This window comes from Taeniopygia guttata, chromosome 1, assembly GCF_048771995.1.
Source record: "Taeniopygia guttata chromosome 1, bTaeGut7.mat, whole genome shotgun sequence".
Classification (NCBI taxonomy): domain Eukaryota; kingdom Metazoa; phylum Chordata; class Aves; order Passeriformes; family Estrildidae; genus Taeniopygia; species Taeniopygia guttata.
The window spans coordinates 75,188,611-75,208,997 of record NC_133024.1 but is presented as its reverse complement, the minus strand read 5'-3'; the positions used below and the strand labels follow the sequence as shown (position 1 = coordinate 75,208,997).

At 37.2% G+C, this 20,387-nt stretch overlaps 1 protein-coding gene across 4 annotated transcripts in view; it reads left to right on the top strand.

The window, feature by feature from the left end:
* Positions 1-20,387, top strand: part of ABCC4 (ATP binding cassette subfamily C member 4 (PEL blood group)) — a 136,603-nt gene that overhangs the window by 54,903 nt on the left and 61,313 nt on the right. For all 4 annotated transcript variants that reach the window (XR_012056768.1, XR_003961121.4, XM_030276133.4 and 1 more), the window contains exon 20: positions 17,839-17,918. Coding sequence is in view for 2 of the 4 variants with exons in the window: in XM_030276133.4 (XP_030131993.4) it covers positions 17,839-17,918 (80 nt within the window). In the remaining 2 variants the exon portion in view is untranslated. The remainder of the gene's footprint in view (positions 1-17,838; positions 17,919-20,387) is intronic.

Sequence of the window (20,387 nt, the reverse complement as noted above, 5' to 3'; positions counted from 1 at the left end):
CATACAAGTGATTCTGCTGAACAAGTAGCATGTTTGAACAAGAAATACTGGTCTTAAACTGTGTGATTTACAGTAGGTGGTGTTTTGGCATATCATACAGTTAACAAGGCAGAGCTTCGTGTTAAAATACTTTGTTTGTCGTCTCATTCGTCAGTGATATAAATATTCAGTAGCAATGCCAGGAAATGTATTGTATTCCTGTTTGACTCAATGACTCAATTGCTTTCTTTTTTTTCTTTTCTTTTTTTTTTTTTGGAAACAAGATTTGTCCTATCTTTCTGATGCAGTTTTCAGATACATCCTTGTGGTCAAGATGAATTCTGCAGGGTTGTGAAAAACTGTACCAGCTTCTTTGACAGCTTTCACATTCTCTTAAGCTTATACAAAAAAATACATTGTCCTTAAAGCAGCAGAGGCTTTGTTTTCAACTCTCTGTGCCAAGCTCTAAAGCACATTCACATGTGCACAGGTTTGTTAGTTTATGTTGAAAAAGAAGTCCCTATAGGACAGCCTTTTGTTGTAAAATAAAAGCACAGATTCTCTCTTCCGTGTTGGTAATCACTTGCATTTGTTGTTATTAAGATGGCAGCACAATGGGTTCCATCAATCATCAAGATCCTTAACAACCACACAATGTTGTAAATATTATGTTTGGGTGTTTGAGTGGAACAGCTCGTCGCTGAAGTAGGTGTGGTAATTAAAACCTGTTAGGTTGCTACATGTTTTAAAGAAAAAACCCTTTAATGTTTTTTTCATATAACAATGGCGATATGCACTTTACATCTTATCAGGGTGTGATTATTAAATGATATTTTATGGGAGTTGCTCATTTACTGTTAGTATTATCATGGCTTTGTTAAGAGTTTAAATAGTCTTATGCTTCCATGTGTTTTATCACCCTTATGATTCTGTCAAGAGCCTTACAAAGTTGATTGTTATAGGAGTAGTCTTTAAAGTCAGTAAATGGCACTCTGGAGTTATGTGTACATTTATTATCTATTAGCGTAACTCGATTCAACTCTATCCTATTCTTTTCTGCAGTAATAATTGAATGAAACTTGGCCATAAACCGATGAGACAAGCCCATTATATTTCCAGTTCACCGAGTCAGAGCTCGCCCCATTTATGCCTAATATAGGAGATAAAATTAAAAGCTGTACGGAAAAGCTGTTTGTAGGAGGGGATGAGGCATTATTTGATAGGGAAATAGCGTGAAGCTTGCACTGACAGCCACTTCCAAGTGCAGCCTCTTGCTTCCTCGGCACAAGATTCCACGTCCCTTCTCAGGGATTTTCTATCTTCTTCACATTAAGATCCCCTGGTGGGGAAAACAGCCTGCTGTGAAACTCATTTCTGACCATATGCTGACCTACCCAGATACTGCAAAGTCTAGTGTTTTCATTTACTGAAGCAGCTACAGAGAGAGCTGCTCTCGCCCCACCTCATCTGAGCAAAAAGTAGGCATGGAATGTTGAGCAAGACAGGGAAGCCTAATTAAAAATATTGGCTTTAGAAGACTGCACAGAAACTGTTCAGAGACATCCCTTTCCTGCAAGTGTAGCTGGAAAATAAAAACGAAATTTTGTTTAACTCTTGCATAGTTGGCATGCTGTTTTGGGGAGGTTTGTGGCAAATATTGGTTGGACACACCTGAAAACAGAGGGAGAGACTGCTGTAATATTGATGAAAAACTGCAAGGGGCTTAAAAAGAGGTGATGCAGATACAAATAAGCTTTTAGAGATAATCCAAAATGGAGAATTTTTTGTTTGTTTATTTTGAAAATAACTATTTAAAATGTGTTCCTTTTTTTGCTATTTTTAATAATGTTTATAAGTTGTGGAATGCTGCTAAGACTACTGTGGATAGTGGGGACTAGATGTGCCACAGGGATAGAATATCCTCTCTTGCTGTTCATGGATGCCTGTTTTGGATGGGAAATTAATATGTCTGAGAAATGAGGAAAAATTTAACAAAACTCACTTCATTCAACCTTGGAACAAGGCATAAGCATTTCCAAAAATAAATTACTTTGGAGAAGAGCTGGGCAGGGATGATGAATAGCCATGTGGTGAGACCATGTATATGGAATGTGGGAAAGGCACTCCAGCTCTTCTCCCCCTCTGGTTCAGTGTGGGCTTTGAACATGTGGATCCCCCATCCTGGGTGAAGCCATGCACATCGGGCCCTTGCCTGTGCCATAACCTTCCACTGCTGTCCCTTATGGACACACAGATTTAGACCACTGTGGTGTTTGCAGAAAAAATAGCCCACTTTGATGGGGTATTTTGGGTTTGTTTTTTTTTGTTAAAACTGAGTAGCTGGAAATTAAAATGAAACAAACACTATCACAGTGCAAACTCATTTCATTAGCACTGTTCTACTTTATGCTGCACAGAATTCTTTCTCCCAGACGGTCCTAGGTAATCTGCACTGCAGCATCTGGGTGAATTAATTATTTGGGGTTTCTTTCTTTCTTTTTTTTTTTTTTTTTTCAGATTGCCAGCATCTTGCAGATTATGCAACAAGTGAAGATTATTTTGTGCCTGTGGTGATCTTGTAGAGTGTTTGGAAACAAAAGGCACTTCTCGATCCAAAATTAAAATTTTAGTGTAGAAAAGAATGGCTGTTGTATGTGAGTCTGTCTGTTTTGGCAATCCAGACTAAAGCCCAAAGAATAGAAATAACAGCAGAAGCAGAGGTATTGAATCAAACTTGACTTCAGTGTGTTGTTCAGTTTAAAAAATACCAACTTGAAGTTACTTACAAATAGTATAATACAGCATTGCCTGCTGTCTTCCACCCTGTTTTCCCCAGATAATTTTTTTTTTCTTTCATCAAAACCATTAGGTACTTTGTCTAGGGCTTTTTGTTACATATTCAGGTGAACACATATGCAGAACCTCCTTCAGGTTTTGATTTTTGATGTCATTTTATGGAAGATAATGCTACATTTGGAGAGGGCAATATTATTATAAGCTATATATATTAATAGCTACCAGCTTTAAGAGAGTTTTTCAAAGTACTCTAAAATAGTATCAGGCATATGAAGAACATTTTTTTGTTTGTTTGTTTTATTAGTTACTGGACAATAGTCCTATAATTAGAGTGGTAGTATGTAATGGACATTAATTATTGCTTGTGGCTATACCGACCTTGAGGCAGGTAGCTTGAAACTGGAAACTGCACGTTCATTTTTGTTTGGGGTTTGTTTTAATGTTCATTTAAATTTGGGCTCTTGTTGAACATTTTCTTAGGTGATTCTTATTTGCGTACTTAGTTGCCATAGCTTTTGATTTCAGCTTGAGCAGATTATTTAGTTGTAGTGGTGCGAAAGGGAGGTTGTAGAGTGAGGAGGTTTCTGAAAAATCATGGATAGGCTGGGGCTGCCTTAACTATTACTCACCTAATGCTGGGTAGGAAGTTGTATTCACAGAGCCAGCAGGAAAAGCAAGTTGCTGTATGGCAGAAAGGTGGCAGAGTCTTCATTCTCAGCTGTTTGATTCAGAGTAGAGTGCCTTTTGTGCTCAGGAGGTGGTTTTGGTTTTGTGTTCATCTTTGCCCTGATGTAAAGGACTTACTAATTACTTTTGACCTGTTTGTTTTCTAGTTGCAGGATCCACTCATTCTTCTTCATTTACCAGTTAAAAAAGAGTATAATGGTCACTAGTATTTCTCAAAGTTGAGCTTTTATCATGTGCTATGTGTGCAACATTTATGACATTTGAAAATTCAGAGGAAGTTTAGAGTTCAGCTTTTCATGAGGTCATGGTTTCTCTGTCCACTGACATGGTTCTGGTCAGTTTTTATCCACTGTGTGCTGAATTCATCCTCTGTTTTGTCCACGAATGCTACTTTTTCTGCCCTCTTTCAAGCATAAGTCTTCACTAACTTGATTTAATGTTGGGTCAGAGAGTGCAGAATAACCTGAAGGTTTTTGGAAATCTGAGAAGGTGAAGATTTGGAACTTGGACCTCCTTGCTAGCAATTGTAAGGAATAACAGATGGAAGAGAGATGGTCTAACTCTTCCTTAGTTTTCTTTTTATCAGATGTGATGAGATTTCTGTGTGTGTGGTAAACCTCTTTTTTCTCAATGAAATTACTGTCTGTTTAATATGTAAATGATGCAATGCAGAATATTGCTAATTCATGTGTAGGCAAGAAAAAACACTCTGCTTTGTGGCAAACTTCCCTTCAGTGGGAATACATGCTTCTTTGTCCCTGTGTGTATTCATTTCTCAGCATAATTTCATGTTCATGAGTTTGAATGTTCACAACCCAAAATAAAGAGTTTACTCTACATTTTAGGCAAAATTCCTACATCTGTTCTTAAAATGTCATAATTAACTTCTTATACAGGAATACTGTCCCTACCCCATCCTTTCTAAGACATGCCAGGAGGACAGTAAGTGGTTAGATGCCAGGGGCATTTGCTTAGTGTTGGGTTTTCCCCACTCTCTCCTTTTCAATGTGAATACTTAAAGCTGTAAACTTCACAGTATCTTGTTCCTCTCTTCTTCTAGAGCACTTTTTTTTTTTTTTTCCCAAATCTGTCATGTTTATCTTTAGACAAGAGGTGGTGTTTTGTCTTCACTTAGTTAAGAGTTAACTTCCTGTGCTTAAGGATGGGTATCTAGGATTTGGAAAGTGCCACTTAGAAATTAACCATATTTTTAACATTTATTTTAAAAAAATGTACATAAGCCCCATATGCTTTCCTTGAAGTTGGTAAAATACTTCTTTCCTTTCTCCCTTCATTAATTCCCCAGTTTCCTTTTAGAAGAACTGTTCTCCTCTCTCCTGTCTGAACAATCAGCCAAAAGTAAACAATTGCAGTTAGTTTTCCAGAATATTTCGAGTATTCCCTGACTAAAAATTGCTGAAATGGTTTAAGGAACAGTTGATAGTTCTTACATTTAGTCAGCTAATGTTTCCTTACTATTGGAGAATAAAAGCTCCTATGGTGCTCCTATGAGACAAAAGATACCTGCAGAACCCTCTGCAAGTATAAAGCCTCAGAACTGTAAAATATAGATTGTTTTAGCTTTAGAAATGTCATCTATTTTTTCTATTAAACTAACAATAATAGAGAGAATTTTTTTCCATCAGTATTTTCGACAGAAAACTAGTTATGCTAGACTTATTCTAATATTATGAAATCTTATCTAAGGAGCACTTTCAAAATAAAGCCAAATTTGAGAGAAAAAAGTGCCTTGAGGTTTTTATAAAGCTGACAAGTTCTAATATTCCAAATATGTAGTGACAATGATCTTCTTTCATAATTAAGCTACAAGTATGATTTAATATTGAATTCAAAGCCATTCACTGAATGCTGCTTATATTTAAACCCCCAAAAATCCCCAAGAGAAAAAATGGAAAAAAACAATCCCAACATACTTTTTAAATTCAGATAAGAAAAAATAAACTCTGCTGCAACTCAGTTTAATAACCAGTGTTGCTCAGCTACTACTGAAGGCTTAAGGACAGTGTTTAGAAGTGATTGTTCAAAAATAAGTGTTTCTCTAAGATTATGAGGGTTTATACAGATGATTTTGTTCATCTGCTGAGTGTTCAAGAGTGGAAATGTCCAATCTGACACTTTCCAGAAGTGTTTGCTTGCTTGAAAAAATAGAAATATTCCTGTGGAAAAATAGGATTTAATTAATTTTTGTCCCTTCTTAGCCACATACTAAAGTAATATTATTGTGTACTTTTAATAGAGACACGAATGTTTAGTGGAATGCAAAATCCCAGGTTTCTGAATTAATCTGAGGTGTTTTTAGCTTAAAAGGTGGTGCTGTGAGCACTGCATAATTTGTTAATACCTTCCTGCTCTTCCTCTGTTGTTTGTACTTCTCATGAGATGCAAGATGTTAAAATGCTTGTTGAGTAGTTGTTCATTTTAAAATGGGCACGGAAGTGTTTTGAATAGAAATCTTACATATTGTTCAATTAAATAGGCAGAAAGAGAACAAGTTAGTACAACTGGAAGACAGTACATTTAGATTAGATATTAAGAAAAAATTCTTTGCTATGAGGGTAGTGAGGCACTGGCGCAGGTTGTGCAGACAAGGCTGTCTATGCCTTATCCTTGGAAGTGTTCAAGCCATGTTGGATGGGGCTCTGAGCAGCCTGGGCTTGTGGAAGGTGTCACTGCCCACTGAAAGGGGGTTAGAACTAGGTGGTCTTTAAGGTCCCTTCTCACCCAGCCCCATTCTATGTTTCTTTGATTTTATGGTCTTGGAAAAACAGAAGGATACATTCATTCTTTGATTCCCTGAGTAGGAGATGCAAAAATACTCTTCCAGCTAGTGACCTGCATCACTTTGGTAGCTTTGGGTTGTATCTGAATTACTACAGAGTAAATGCGATGGGAAAAAAGTTTCAGCATGGAAGAAGAAGGTTTTTAAGACCTTTCATACCTCTCAGATTTGGTGCAAAGCAGAGATTCATACTTTAACTTTCATCTTATCTTTAAAGGGGCTGTGGTTCATTGTAATGGAACTTGAGCAGCAGGATGGATGGAGAATGCTGTTGGTGTAAGAGGAAGTGTGACAGGTGTAACATTTGCTCCTTAGACCAATTTTTCCTCTTGCTGTATGCGTTTCTGCTGTGATACCAGAGCAATTCAGAGAGGAAACAGAGCAAGGAAGGCACTTACTTTAATTAATGAATTTTATCCTCAAAGGCTTTTCAATCTAATTTGGCCTTCTGATTTTCTGTTGATTCTTCCAAATGCTTCAGACTTAGTCAGACAAAAGCCTTTTTCTTCACAATTGTCAAATTTCATTGAATCTCGAGTCTTGGTGATAGAGCTTAATTGTCAGCAAAATAAGTCTTGGTTTCTCTAAATTGTTTGATCCTCAATTGGTTTAGAAGTGACAATATAATTTCATTTACAGCGTTTAGATACTGTTTTCATGTGGCATGTGGAGCAAAGCTGGACCAACCAAAAACATTATTTCAGTTGTTTTCTGTCAGGAAGGCTTAGACAAAGAGCTTAGTCTCAGATCCTTTAAAGTTCAAGCATCTGCCACTAGGGGCAAAAATTATTTTCCTGTAGGCGTTCATCTCTTATTGTAGATTTACTGTGCTGCTTCACTTGGTTGATAATCTAATTTAAACCTCAGAGATGATTCATACCTCCTTAAGGGGATTCACAGCTAGTTTAAATTGTCTGAACTTTTCAGTTCTTCTAGGATCTCTTTTTTGAACATAATGGTCCTTTGGGTGTTTGAATGGGCTGAGGAGGAAAGAATGTAACCCATGCAAGTGGTAACACTTGAGAGATACCATTTTACAGCATACTTCAAATTGTTTTTCAAATTCATTTGGATTTCTCGTTCAGGTAATTTGTGATGACTTAATTTAGGTCCTAATCATGCCAAGTGGTCTGTTGTGGACAAACTTCTGCAGGAATGAGCATGGTACCTGTTGAAGTAAGGAACTTTCTGGTAGAATAGACCATGTGCTAGAGACTTTATTTTCATAAGCCCAGCATTTTGTATACCTGTAATATGACAGTTTTCCGGAAAAGCACTGGATTATGAAAGGTTACAAAACCTTGATATCAAGAGGCATTTTCAATTTCCATTCTCAGAAAACCAGAAGAAACAAAGAAACAAAGCCCCAATTGTCCAGAAGGTTTGAAAAGGTTTTAGAGTCATCCAAAGACGTAAACTTGTTTGTGACCCTTCCTGAAAGCATGACCACTGTATAGTTGACCATTAAAAAGCCTAGAAATTGAATGTTCATGTTATATTCATATGTGAACTGCTATTTGAGGAGTTCTTCTCTAGAGTCAGGCAAGGACAAAATAGACATTCAGAAAATTAAGAGGTGTTGTAAATATCACTCAGCTGTGATGAAAGGTTTATTGAATACTTTTTGTATGCATTCTAAAGTTAAGCTACATTTTGAAAACTATCAGAGCCAACATTGGTTCTCCAAATACTCTAATTAAATAAACTACTATGTTAAGTTGTTACTAATTATACTCTGTAATTTTAATAGTGGTTGGTTTATTAACACAATTTTGCCTTTTGTGGTTTTTTTGCTTGGAGGTATAGTTTTGTTTCATATGCTTTAATGATGTATCCACAAATTGATCCCAAATCAAGTTGTGTGCTCATGCTGTTTTGCGAAGAGGGAAACAAAAATACAAGATATTTTCTGTCATTTGCTTTCATTATTATATGCATATTTTTCCATTTTATTCATGCTGTATCAGGAATTTGGTGTCTTTTTCAATGCAGAATCATGGCAAAGCAGTTATTTTGAAAGAACCTTTCTCAAACTGTCTGGGGTCAGATTATGATCAGTTATTATTTGCAAAATTTTTAATGCATATTACAAGATATAACTTGTACTTCAAGTCCATGAGAGGTTTTAATAGTAGTTTATGTATTGGATATGGATATTGAGTGATGGCTATTTTTGTCATAGTATTGACATGGCTCCTCTAGTTGTCCTGTTTGTTACAGTCCTGGAACTTTTTTCATCCTAATGTGTCTGATGTATTTTCAGCAGAAAAGCTGCTGGTTTAAAAAAGTGACAAAACCAAATTGTGGTGAAAATAGATGTCAGGAAAACAAAAATCAGTGTGTAAGTAAGTGAACTGTTAAAATCCAATGACAGACATGTTTTGAGGGAAGAAAGAAAACTCTTACCGATAATTTCTTTACCTGAAATTTTAATTGGCCTTGTGAAGTCTTAAGACCCTGTGTGAATGAAATTAAACAAATTAACCAGAGTATACTCTAAAGACTAATGAGACACAACCATCTGTTTCCCCTGCAGTTCTATAGTTAGCAGAGTGAAATATGCTCCTGTAAGAGCAGTTTAAAGCAAGAAGTAACTGAAATCCTCTGATTTGTTTTCTGAAGACATCTCTTTAAATAGATATGTCTTCCCTCATGTGTTTGAGTATAACCTTGTGAATAGTCTGTATGTGTCCAGTGCCTATGGTTATGCAGTATGTCCTGGATGCACTTTGCCATTTCCTTCAGGTGACTCTGGCTTTTAGACCTCCACAGTTCTAGTTTGGGAACGATTTCAGAACATGATCTCTCCCTTGCTGTATTTTCCCTGCTTTTCAGTGTAAAACACCCTTTCTGTTGCCTTTATGGCTTATGTGTTATTCCCCTATCTGGCTCTTTTTGTCGTGCTGCATTTCCAAAACATCAGTTCAGTCACTTTTCTGGTTTTAAGTGTTGAAATTACCTGTTCTCAGTTGCTGTGTCCCCAGCTCTTCCACACTTCCTAGCCTGTGTTTCACTGTGTTGGGCTTTGTGCCTTGGTTGTGCATGGGATGGCATTTGTACCTAGAGCTTGTGCCATGCCATGGTGAAGGAGAATGGAAGAACCAATGTTGAAGGAAGAGAGAGAAGAGGAAATGGGGAGTGGATATTCAGTGTATGAAGCTGAGGGTAAAGGGGAGGACACGTGCAAGCAGAGCAGAAATTCAAGTCAGTATGTACACAAAACTCTCAATATCCAAACACCCCAGGTTTGGTGAGGTCTGTGACTGTGACTGCCAGTTTGTCTCTTAACAATTCTATCTTGCAGCTGCTCCCCAGGGCCAAATGGAGGGAAGACCTTTTCTTAATCTTACAACCCCAATATACTGTGAGGGTGTCTAACAGGAATTGTAGAGAGGAGTATTACTTGGTTTGCACATTAGCCTTCTCCCCATGCAAAGCTTTTACTATTTCTGCGCCTGATAAATGGAGCAGTTGGCACATTCCAGTGTTTTTAATTCCCTCCCTCATAATTCTGCTTGTTTCTCTTTCATGCTTACATCTTTGTAACTTCCTGCTCACTGTGCACTAAAGTTCATCCACAAGCTGGCACTTTTTCATCTTAAAATCATCTCTCAAGATGCACCAGTAGGATTGTAACCGCAGTACACTGACAGCAGTTAAACATACGGGTGGGGAAAACTCATTAATTCTGTGACCCCTTTGTGTTGCTGTACTTTGAAACACATCTTGTCCTGCAACTTTCTGTTCCAGCTTACTGCTCCATCTTCCCCTAGCTCTTTACTCCTTCTGTAGTCAATTTTACTGGTTACTCTTAACTGGCACAACAAACTCTTCAGGGCAGGGCACACTGCTGGCTACGTGATGGTCCAGCCTGCATCCCAGTGAGCCTCTGCCTCCTGCCTCAGATGCATTAATCCTCTTCTGACTCTTTCTGACATGCAAACAACAAATGGCAACGTTCTCAGGAGTCCCTTGTTGCGAGCAGCACTCTTCTGTTTTAGCCTCTTTATTTATTTAGGAATTCATACTGCTGGACAGCTATAAATCAGAGCTTCACAGTGAAGTCTGTCTTTGAACTGAACAAAACCAAAAGGGTTTGTAAATTGTATTCACTTCTGCTTGAATGATGGTTCAGTCAAGTAATTTTTTCCTTCTTGATGTGAATTTTTTCTGTGTTCATAGAGGAGTGATGTTACTGTTAACATATTTATCATTCTAAGTTTCTTATTATTTAAAAGCCATGAGAAAGAGGAAATTATAGGATTTTTTCTTTAATTTTAAGTAACAGATATGTAAGCACATGGTTTCAATTTAATCTCTGGTGTTCAGCTATTAAAAAATCTATGGGAATTTATTTAAGGTATATTGATACAGAAACATTAAAGGTTCTTTGGTTTTGATATATGTATAACTAATGTTTTAGTGTGGTCAGCAGATACTTCTCATTTGTAGCAGCTTATTTCTAGTATATTTTTCTTTTTTGTTTTTGAGATGAGGCTTTCTAATGGTTGTCCAGTAGAGGAGTACAGTTGAGTCAAAGGCAGTGCAGTATAACTTTTCAAAATGCTTATGATTTAATAATGTAATTATGAAAATGCCTTTCTTTTAATGTTGTGAATAAGATATACAGTAGAGAAGATATCATATTTGGTTTTTTTTTTTCTCATTTGATTTCATTTAAGTTTTGTTAAGTATAGTTTAGCCTGTAAAGAAGTTTCCTTTTTAGTGATATTTTTTTCCCCAGAAGCCAGTGTCCCAAGGAAATACATTGTCAGACTATATGTATATTCTCTTGGACATTACTTCTGGAATAAAACTATTGGGTTGTGATTGCCTTCAGCTTTTCTGAGACAAAAGATTTTTGGTTGTTTCTCAGACAAGATTTGCAATTGGAATTTGGTGCCAGTCACAAAACAGAAGAGTAGGTGAAGTCCCAAATTGAAGCAAAATATTTATTTTCATGGGGCATGAGGGTGTGGAGTGTGTCATCTTCAACACAGAGCAAATTTTATGGTATCTATGGACTAGAAGGCTCCAGAAACGACTGTACAGTTAAGATGAATGTATTCATATTAGGTAATGTAGATGTCTCCATCAGCAGTAAAAATAAAAATTCATTTCCAAAGAAGCCTGTTTTCTTATCTTTATCATAGTTGTTCTCTTTCCTTTAAATCCTACACTTAAAAATAAGATCAAACACAGTGTTCATGTTTTCTTCTCATTTCTTCACTGTTTTCTTGTTTGACAGCATTTGTGTAAAAAGTCCTTTTCAAGTAATAAATTAATTTGGATAGAAAGCTTCCCACCTGAATTCATTACGTGCTGGCAGTTTAGATAAATGGATATTATGGTCTCAGCATATTTCGGCCCAGCACCACTGTGCCTATTTGCAAATGTCTAAGAAAGTGATAATATTCCTATCAGTTTCAGACTGCTAAAGAAAAAAAATGGAGTAGAATTTCTTATTTATATTTATAGGATGCCTGTGGGGAAGACAGCAATGCTGTATATGGCAGTTTGTGTGGACATGTGGTGCTAAACATATATTAAAAAAAGATAACAGACCTTTTGACGTTTTTTGTAGAAATATGGAAGAAAAGCCAGAGTAGATCGGTAATTGACAGTTGTGCAGGAGATGCATTTCCAGATTTCTTTCTGAAGAAATATTTCACAAACTTACAATTCCTTTCAAAGTCGGTAATCCATCTTTAATTATTTTGTTGATTTCATAGTTGTATTTTACAAAGTTGATGTAATGTCTGCTTCCTGCCAACATTTGATACGGACAATCCACTTTGTCATTGCTTTGATGAAACGGCAGGCTGCTTGTAGTTGCAGTACTTCGGGGGGTGTGTGTTTGTGTGTGGGAACTGAGCGTGGGTAAAGGCTTATCAGTTGCTGAATGCCACAGTTTAACAGCAAGATCTGTGGGGAGCTGCCAGTTTGTACCGTGGACAGAATGGGAAGTGTGTTCAGTGCAGTTCAGTAGATGGGTGTTTACATGTACCTGGTTCCATACAGCTATTTCTTCTATTCGTACTTTTTGAGTGTGCCTTTATTGCCACACATACACTTGAGAACATTATTTTGATAGCAGGTGTCAATTTAAAAGGGTTTTGGTGTTCCAAGCTGTAATTGGGACTGCTGGAGTGCACGATTCCTCTCTTTGGGGTTGGGGAGCCCATGCTCCACCATGGCTGTTGCAGACAGCCGTGGCACCCAACCACCGTGGTGCCACGGTGTCGGGGGGTGGGGGACACAAGGGGCTTCTGCTCATTCAGCAAAGTCAGTGGCTGCAGAGTATGTGCCTTGGGACTGTGTGACATGGATCCATCCAAAGGTTGTCTGTCCTAGCCCAGGCGAGCATCTCCTCGGCATGACATACCTTCAAGCAAGTGTGCAATCCTAGCTGGGGTTGTTTAGGTTTAGTTACACATAAATGACTTGAATCTATTCTTAGTACTACAGGCTGCCTTTTGACAGGTTTCTGTGAGTTTACAGCAAGGAGCAGAAGAGAATGTAACTTGTGGAGGCTGGGCGCTGAGGGTGTTCTGGCTTCAGTGTAGGTTAAGAGATTTTGAATGTTTTTTTTTCCCCTGGTGAATACAGTACATGGATAGGGATATTTAGACCAATTGCTATGGAGGAGTTTAGGTTACTATGCAAAGCAGTATTTATTAATAACATTTGCATATTGAAATAAAAAGTGTGATGAAATCAAAATTGCCTGCACTGAGGATTAGCCTGATCTTTGAGGGGAAAAGCATTCCAAGACTGAGCACCCATGCACACACATGCACACACAAGTGGCAAAATCTTTCTATCTGTAGAAGGCCCTTTTCTTAAACCCTTCTTCTTTTCCAAAGAGGCAAGTTAGTGAAATAGAGAAGTAGTGACAAAGTATTTCTGCAATGTGTGATGAAGCAAGTGGATATAAAGGTTTTGTAAACTCATTGCAAGGTATAGAAAATCAATGTGCCTAATCTATTGTGTTACCCAGAAGTATTTCAGTGAATGCACTGGCTGACAAAGTATACTACAAGTGCCAAATACATTTAGAAATAATGTACTCTTGCTCTTAGGGTCGTTGGAATTTAGGTTGCACAACACTGAATACTGTGGATGGCATTTGGCTATTCCAGTGGAGGATCCTAGTTTCTTGTTTTAAAAAAATCCTTTTCTGGTGTTTACATCTTGAGTGTTGATTCAGTTTGGATTATATTTCTTTCATGATAAAGTATGTATAAACATTTTAAAAAGGTTTGGCACAGTCAAGTGTTTTCATTATTTGTATGATAGGTTTGAACATCTATTCCAAAGTATCAGTAGGCACCTGCAGAAGCAAAGTGGGTTTGTAGCACCTGAACACATTCCGATTTGTGCAATTAAGGCAGTTTACAGAGCGAGAAAGAAAATAATATCACATACTGAGGTTTGATGTCTTTTTCACAGAGGACAAAAGAGTTTTGATTCTTTCACTTCAAGTTTAGCCTAACTATTGTAGGGGAGGAGGTTTAATGAATCATTGTTTAACTTTGGTACTGCCAAGTATTTGACCATTAAATAGTCTGAAATGTGTACATAGCACTTTGGTGACAGACCCTTATTTAACAGTGATTAATTGGCATTGAATAGTTATTTAATTACTTCGGAAGAAATCTAACAACAGTGTGTGTTCTGATTAAGTTATTTGATGTAAAAACAAACATAAGACTGCTGAAGAGAGCACGTCCCCTTTTGCAGCTTGCTGCTAACACTAAACACTGTGTGGAAACCTGAGTGATTGAAATAGCAGATACTATTCACCAGTTTGGATGCTATTGTAACAGTGACATACTTAATTCTTGATTTCTTAAAAGACTTTTTTTGTTTGTGGTTTGGTGAAATTTGACTTAGAAGTTTTAAATGTAATATTTTCTTTTTCTTTAGTAGCCCCTCTCTGGAATAAGTAAAAAATGTAAGTGTTAAGGGAAGCTTAAAATTTTTTTCTGGATTGGATATACTGGACTGATCTAAGAATTACTGTTTCTTGCCATGTATCTGTATCTCAAAGATGCTTACTTAAGGACTTTGGGGTTTTTGGAAATATCAACTATGGTGGCAAGGTTATGTTGATAGCCCGTAAGTTTAGGAGTGAAGGATGTAGAGGTTTTGGAGAGAAAACATAATTTTCAGGGTGAGAGGGTAGGTAAGTTGTGCAACTCCTGCCCTTCTTGAGTAGCAGGTGCAACAGTTTCCATAGTCTGAAGAAGCATTCTCAAAAGTTAGGTTTGCAGATTCAGGAAGAAGCTGTAGTCATAACTGTAAGCATTTTGAGTCCTGACTCCAAATAGGTACTTTAACTTTTAAATCTGGAATGTTTTCTCTTGCATACTTAATAATGCATAAGCAAGTCACTGATTTAATGTGCTTCCAGTAAGTGGAAACAGTTGTTTCTTCATACCTTGTGAAATAGATCTCTTGTACTTGGAGACATCCTTATAAATGAAGCAATTGCTTTGAATGCAATACTGTAATAGCTGTGGGGCATCTTGTGGATATTTCCAAAGCATAACACTTGCTTGAAGGTGCACTGCTGTCCCACATGGTGAAGGAGCTTGCTTTAGTGAGTTACTGCACCTTCCTTCTATGTAGAGCATGCTGTATAAAATGCCAGTTCAGTTACATCCATGTGGACAGGATCTGAAATGCATCTCCAGAATTGTATTTTCTCTTCTCCTGTCTCTGAAGTAATAAAATTGAACAACAGCAATGACAAAAATAAAGCTAAGGCTTGTGGGTCTGTCACTTGCCTTTAGCTGTAGAAAATTATTAATGGTCACCAGATAAACAGTACAGGATGGAAATACAGACCTCTTAACAATAAGCAAAATATTTTCCTGGCCTTAATGACTTCAGGTGGCATTTTCCAGAATTTCTGTGTGCAAACACTAAATAGACTAATTTTTTCAGTAATTTGAGAATTAAAAAACAGTGCAGCTCTGCTATCAGAGATTTACTTTAATGTTTATTTAGGAAGCAACTGATTCGTGTTGCTGCTGTTTAATTGTATTAGATGACTGTGAAAGATTCCAGTTTTCAAGGTTTGTATTTTTCAGATACCATTTCTTTTGCTCACTCAAATTTTAGTCAGTGTCATTTTACAGAATCACTGTATTTACATTTTAAAGAGGATTAGGCAGATTAAAAGATGTTTTCATGTTTTCTTGATAACATCAGATTAATTTCCACTTTCCTAGTGGCAGCTCACAGAACTGTCAAAACAGAGGCTGTAGAAACATTGTTATATTTAACAATTTCATAAGGCAGGTGAAAAAAATGCAGTTTTGGCAATTAGCAGCATGATTATCTCTGGGAACTGGAGTGGTTGGTGGTAATATGGAAGAGACAGTGAAACCAGGGATTGCTGAGGACGGCCTGGCTGAGCTAAGTTTTCTGTCATGACTACATTGCTCAGAGAACTTCATGGGAAGAGGAGGAGAGCCACAGTCACTCTTAATGTGCAGGCATTGCTCGATGGCTGGGGGTGCCAGCATGGGGCTGACCTCGCTGTGGCCATGGAAAAGGAGCAGCCTGAGTGACCTTGCTGCGTCCTGGCAGTGTCACATGGGATGGCCTTTGCGCAATGGCTTCTTATGTAAGTCTGAAACCACTACAAATAAAACGTTCTTGGGGTTAAAAGGCAAAAAGGTGATTCTTAGGCTGAATTAAGGTGGGGTTCAGCTCGCTATGGGAATAATCCTTTGCCCTTGTGCACAGCTCGTCATTGGTGGGTCTCACAGCTTTTCATGGAGGGGCTTAGCACTGTCACCTCTCCTTGCTGTGCTCCTTGCTCTGTAAAATAAAATGAAGTCACTCAGAAGGCAAGTGACAAAGATGTGAACAGATTTCTAATACCCTGAATTCAATCTGTTATTCCACCTAGTTTTCCTTGTCTGCCCTTCCTGGACATGCTGCTAAGAAAACCTCTATCAACAGGAAGCATTTAACCTCTTCAAATTATTTTCTTTTTGCCAGTGAAGTCTTGGTTCATTTGAAAATAACCTAGAATGTGGTATTTAAGGATATTAAGAAGCCTTAGTGACAGTGTGTATGCAGCATGTTCTTGATCACTCTTCTGTGACCAGTCTCCATGAAAGAAAATCATGGCAAAAAGAATTTTTTTTTTAAAAAATTACCTTGGACTTTCTCCTGATGTATCTACCCTGATATAAGTAAAAGGGAACATCCCCACATACTATTCCTAGTAGAAAAAGATGGAAGAGATTTTTCTGAATCTTGTGCTGCTGTACACCCTTCCTCTCTGTGTGCAAAGCCTAAAAACAGGATGAACTCTGCTGTTGGCTGCCTGAAGTAACTGCCTTGGGTAGTGAAGTACTGCAGAACAAGCTCTTTGCCACCAGTATCTCTCTTCAGAGTCATGTCCCAGACCTGAGGAGAGGATGTTTTCTGTGTTGTTTGATGTGGAAAAGAAATTCCCTTGAAAAGGAAATGAATGAAAAAGAGCTGTGAGCAAAGAACTTGCATGATGGTTGCCACAGAAGTTACTTCAGTATCTCTTATCTCTAAATTATGTTGCCAGTGCACTCTGTGGAAACTTTAAACTTGCTTTCAGTTTAATGAGCTCCTTTGAAAAGAAAAAAAAAGTCTTTTGTTGCCAGTGCAGTGAATATGTTTGTACCAGTTTAAAGTATAATTGAATCAAGATATATGCAGATAACAAAGCAATGTGAATGCATGTATGGGCATCACACACCTTAGTAATGGCCAGATTCCCACCCCTGGTTTCGTTTCTTTCCTGGTGAGTAGAGATACTGATTAATAGAGTAAGATACTAATCCACTTACGGGTGGCAGTGCTGTGACTTTAATTATGAAAGAAGTCTTGATATAACTGATTTTTTTCACTCAAGTAGAACTTGGGAAAATAGAGAAATGTAAATGCTTCACTGACAGCAGATTAAAAATCGTTTTATTAGCTTTAATAAAGATCAGTATTGTCAAGGTTTTGAATAAGTATAAACGTAAGGCTGCATGAATGCGTATCGATCTCAGATTTTACTTTAGAAATGCCTGCAATTTGAATCCATGTATAATGTTGAGGGGTGAGAACAGAAATGCTAAAAAAGATCAGTTAGATCATCTGTGATCTATATGAGACATGCATGCCCTGGTGAGTTTCAGTCAAGGATAGGAGCAGATTCTGGCTGATGTTGCTTGATGAAACTTGCATTAAGTTGTCTGAATTGTAAACCTTTACCTGCACATCAAGCATGTGTGTTTCACGTGTTAAATTCTGTTGGAATATTATCTTCAAAGCCCATTTAAATTTTTTTCCTAGCCATTTAAGTAAAGGTTTTATATTTGGGTAGAAGGCATTTGTAAAAAAACTATTCTTCTTCAAAATATATTGCAGTGGTTGTAGAAGATTCCCTTCATGGGGGTTTCCAAAATTGTCTTTTTATTTTTGAAGTCTAGCTGTTTCCTTTTAATTGTTTTTGAAGTGGTAAAACATGGATCTTTTCAGGAATTATATTTACTTCCCTTTTGTTTTTCTTCTCAACCCTGTTTCTATAGGAAGAATCTTAAATCGTTTCTCCAAAGATATTGGCCACTTGGATGACTTGCTTCCATTGACGTTCTTGGACTTCGTGCAGGTAATTCAGTTGCTGCTGTCAAAGACTTCTGCACTGCATTCTGCATTTAGATTCCTGTATGCTTTGCTGAAGATCAGCTATTTGTCACAGATGTAGCTGAGTCAAATGAAAGTACTTGTTTGTGAAAGAAAGGTGGGGTTGAAATTTAACGTGTCAGTAAAAAGCTAACATGAGTAATAACTGGTGGGTAGGAGTGGCTATACACAGTTTGCTATTATGTCAAGATTTCAGCTCATAGCAGCTACATGCTTGGTAAATTACTCCTGATTTGCCTCCAAGCAATCTGGCAAGTTTATTGCTGTTATAAGAAATATGTCCATAGTAAAGAAACAATCAGCTCACATGAAAAGATAGCACAGATTAACCTAATTACATGTCTACTTCCACAAAGAATCAAATGCTTACCACACCATTTTGGATTAAAATAGGTGTGGCTATTTACAAAGAAAAGATTAGTAGTAATAGGGTGAATATAATAGCCTTAATAGGAACAACTGAAATAAGTTGCTGCAGAAAAGAAAGATGGACAAAGCATGGAGATTTTGATAATGATGAAATGATAAAGGATTACATATGACATCAAGGTAATTTTTCTGTTGCAGTTGCTGTTAATCTTTCTCGTAAAAAATTGCAGGAGGATAAATCTGAAAAAGAATGATCATACTGTATGAAAATAACATGAATCACAGAATGCACAGAATCGTGGAGGCTAGATAAAAACAGACTTAGTGGATTATCTGGATCCACTTAGTGGATCACACCTGTCACGCTGAGGTCAGAAATGTTTCTTAAGGTGCTATTACTAGCTTTGCTTCATCTCTTAAGATAACTTATTCAAGATCTAAACCCTGTTTTGACTTACTTAAAAATAAACCAAAGACATTTCAGGTTGAGCAGTTTAATCATGTTGCTCCTGCTGAACTCCTGAAAATAGGAAAAAAATTATTCCAAGGAGTCAAAATGCCTATTAAGATAAAGTAGTTTTTGTAGTTTAGTGAAGCAGCTGGAATTGAGGTATATGTTTTGTTTTTCAGATTTTTACAGTGCCACTTTAAAGTGTTGTTTTGGGGAAGAAAGGAATGTGGTGTATTTTACCTATCAATTATAGAAATTTTTTTTTTTTTTTGTGGGAGTTGCTTACAGTGAATATTAGGATTTTTAATTCATGGCCATTTTAATTAATTTAAATTCTTCTTGAAAGTGCAATATGGTTTTTCTATAAAAACAATTCATTTTTTACTGTTTTACAGATTCCAAATTTTCTTCAGTCTCATTAACTGTCTTATTAGACAGAATATCCTACTTTATTTCAGCTGTCTTGAGACTATACATATGTCCCTTTCTTTTTGACTTGAAGTTCAGTTTGTCCTGCAGTCCTTATTCTCTTCTCTTTGCCTACAGTTTGCATCCACAAAGTCAAACCCATCTGTCCTGCACAGTGTGCTGCTTGTCCAGTGGGCCAGAGGGGTTTATATGTGCATCAGTGTGTCCCCTTTACAGCAGACTGCCCTATGTGTGTTCATACTATGTACTGCTCATGGCCAGAGCATTCTCTGGGTCCTGTCATCCTGAGATAAAATGATTAACCATTTTCTTTAGTTCTGTACATTTACAATAATAATGTGAGAGTTGTGTTGCAAGACAACGTGGTGGTTTTATAGCAAGAAACTGAGTGGGTGTTTTGCACGCCCTGGCATGTGGTTTAAAGGCATGTGGGGTTGTCTGAGGATGCAGAATTTGCTGGGAAAATGTTACAGAAGTCTGCAAAAGCAAAGGGAGCCACAATTGGTCTTGTCCATACTTCCTTTTGGGAGCAGACCCTGAAGCAAACTGTCTTGAGAATTGCACTGTCTTACTTTTGACGGAACAAACTGATCTGCTTCAAAAGAAGTCTGAGAGTGTCCACCCTGTGTGCCTGGCACGTGGTACAGAGTGTACAGAGGATCATCTACTAGCACATTGGAAAACCTAGTCCTTGACCAGTGTGTAGATCCTTTAGGCAGTGTGTGCTTTCTGAAACTGAACGGGTCTGGAATGAAAAAGTGAAGGCTGCTTCTCTAAATGTGATTGTTTTCTTCTTTCAAGCTCCTACTGTAAACCACATTTGTCAAATATTTTCCTTCATCTTGGTTAATTTATGTGGTTTTTTTAAATTGGCTATTGAATTATTTGTCAAATTCTGGATTTTGTTTTTTAAATGAAAAGTTTTTTCTTTCCAAAAAACAAAATAGATTTTACAAGTCCAGTAGAGTATTAAAAAGACACTGTTTCAAAGCTTGCCTGCTCTATTTGCCATCAGAAAAGAAAATTTAGGATCTTACTGTTGATTATTAATGCACTGATATCCATAAGAAAAAATCACTTTCTTCTTGGTAGGTTTTCTAAAATTTACTCTTCTTGATCATCAAGCTTCTTGCTTAGTGGATGTTTTTGAAATTCAAGAGCAAATATATATTTATTTCTGGTGAA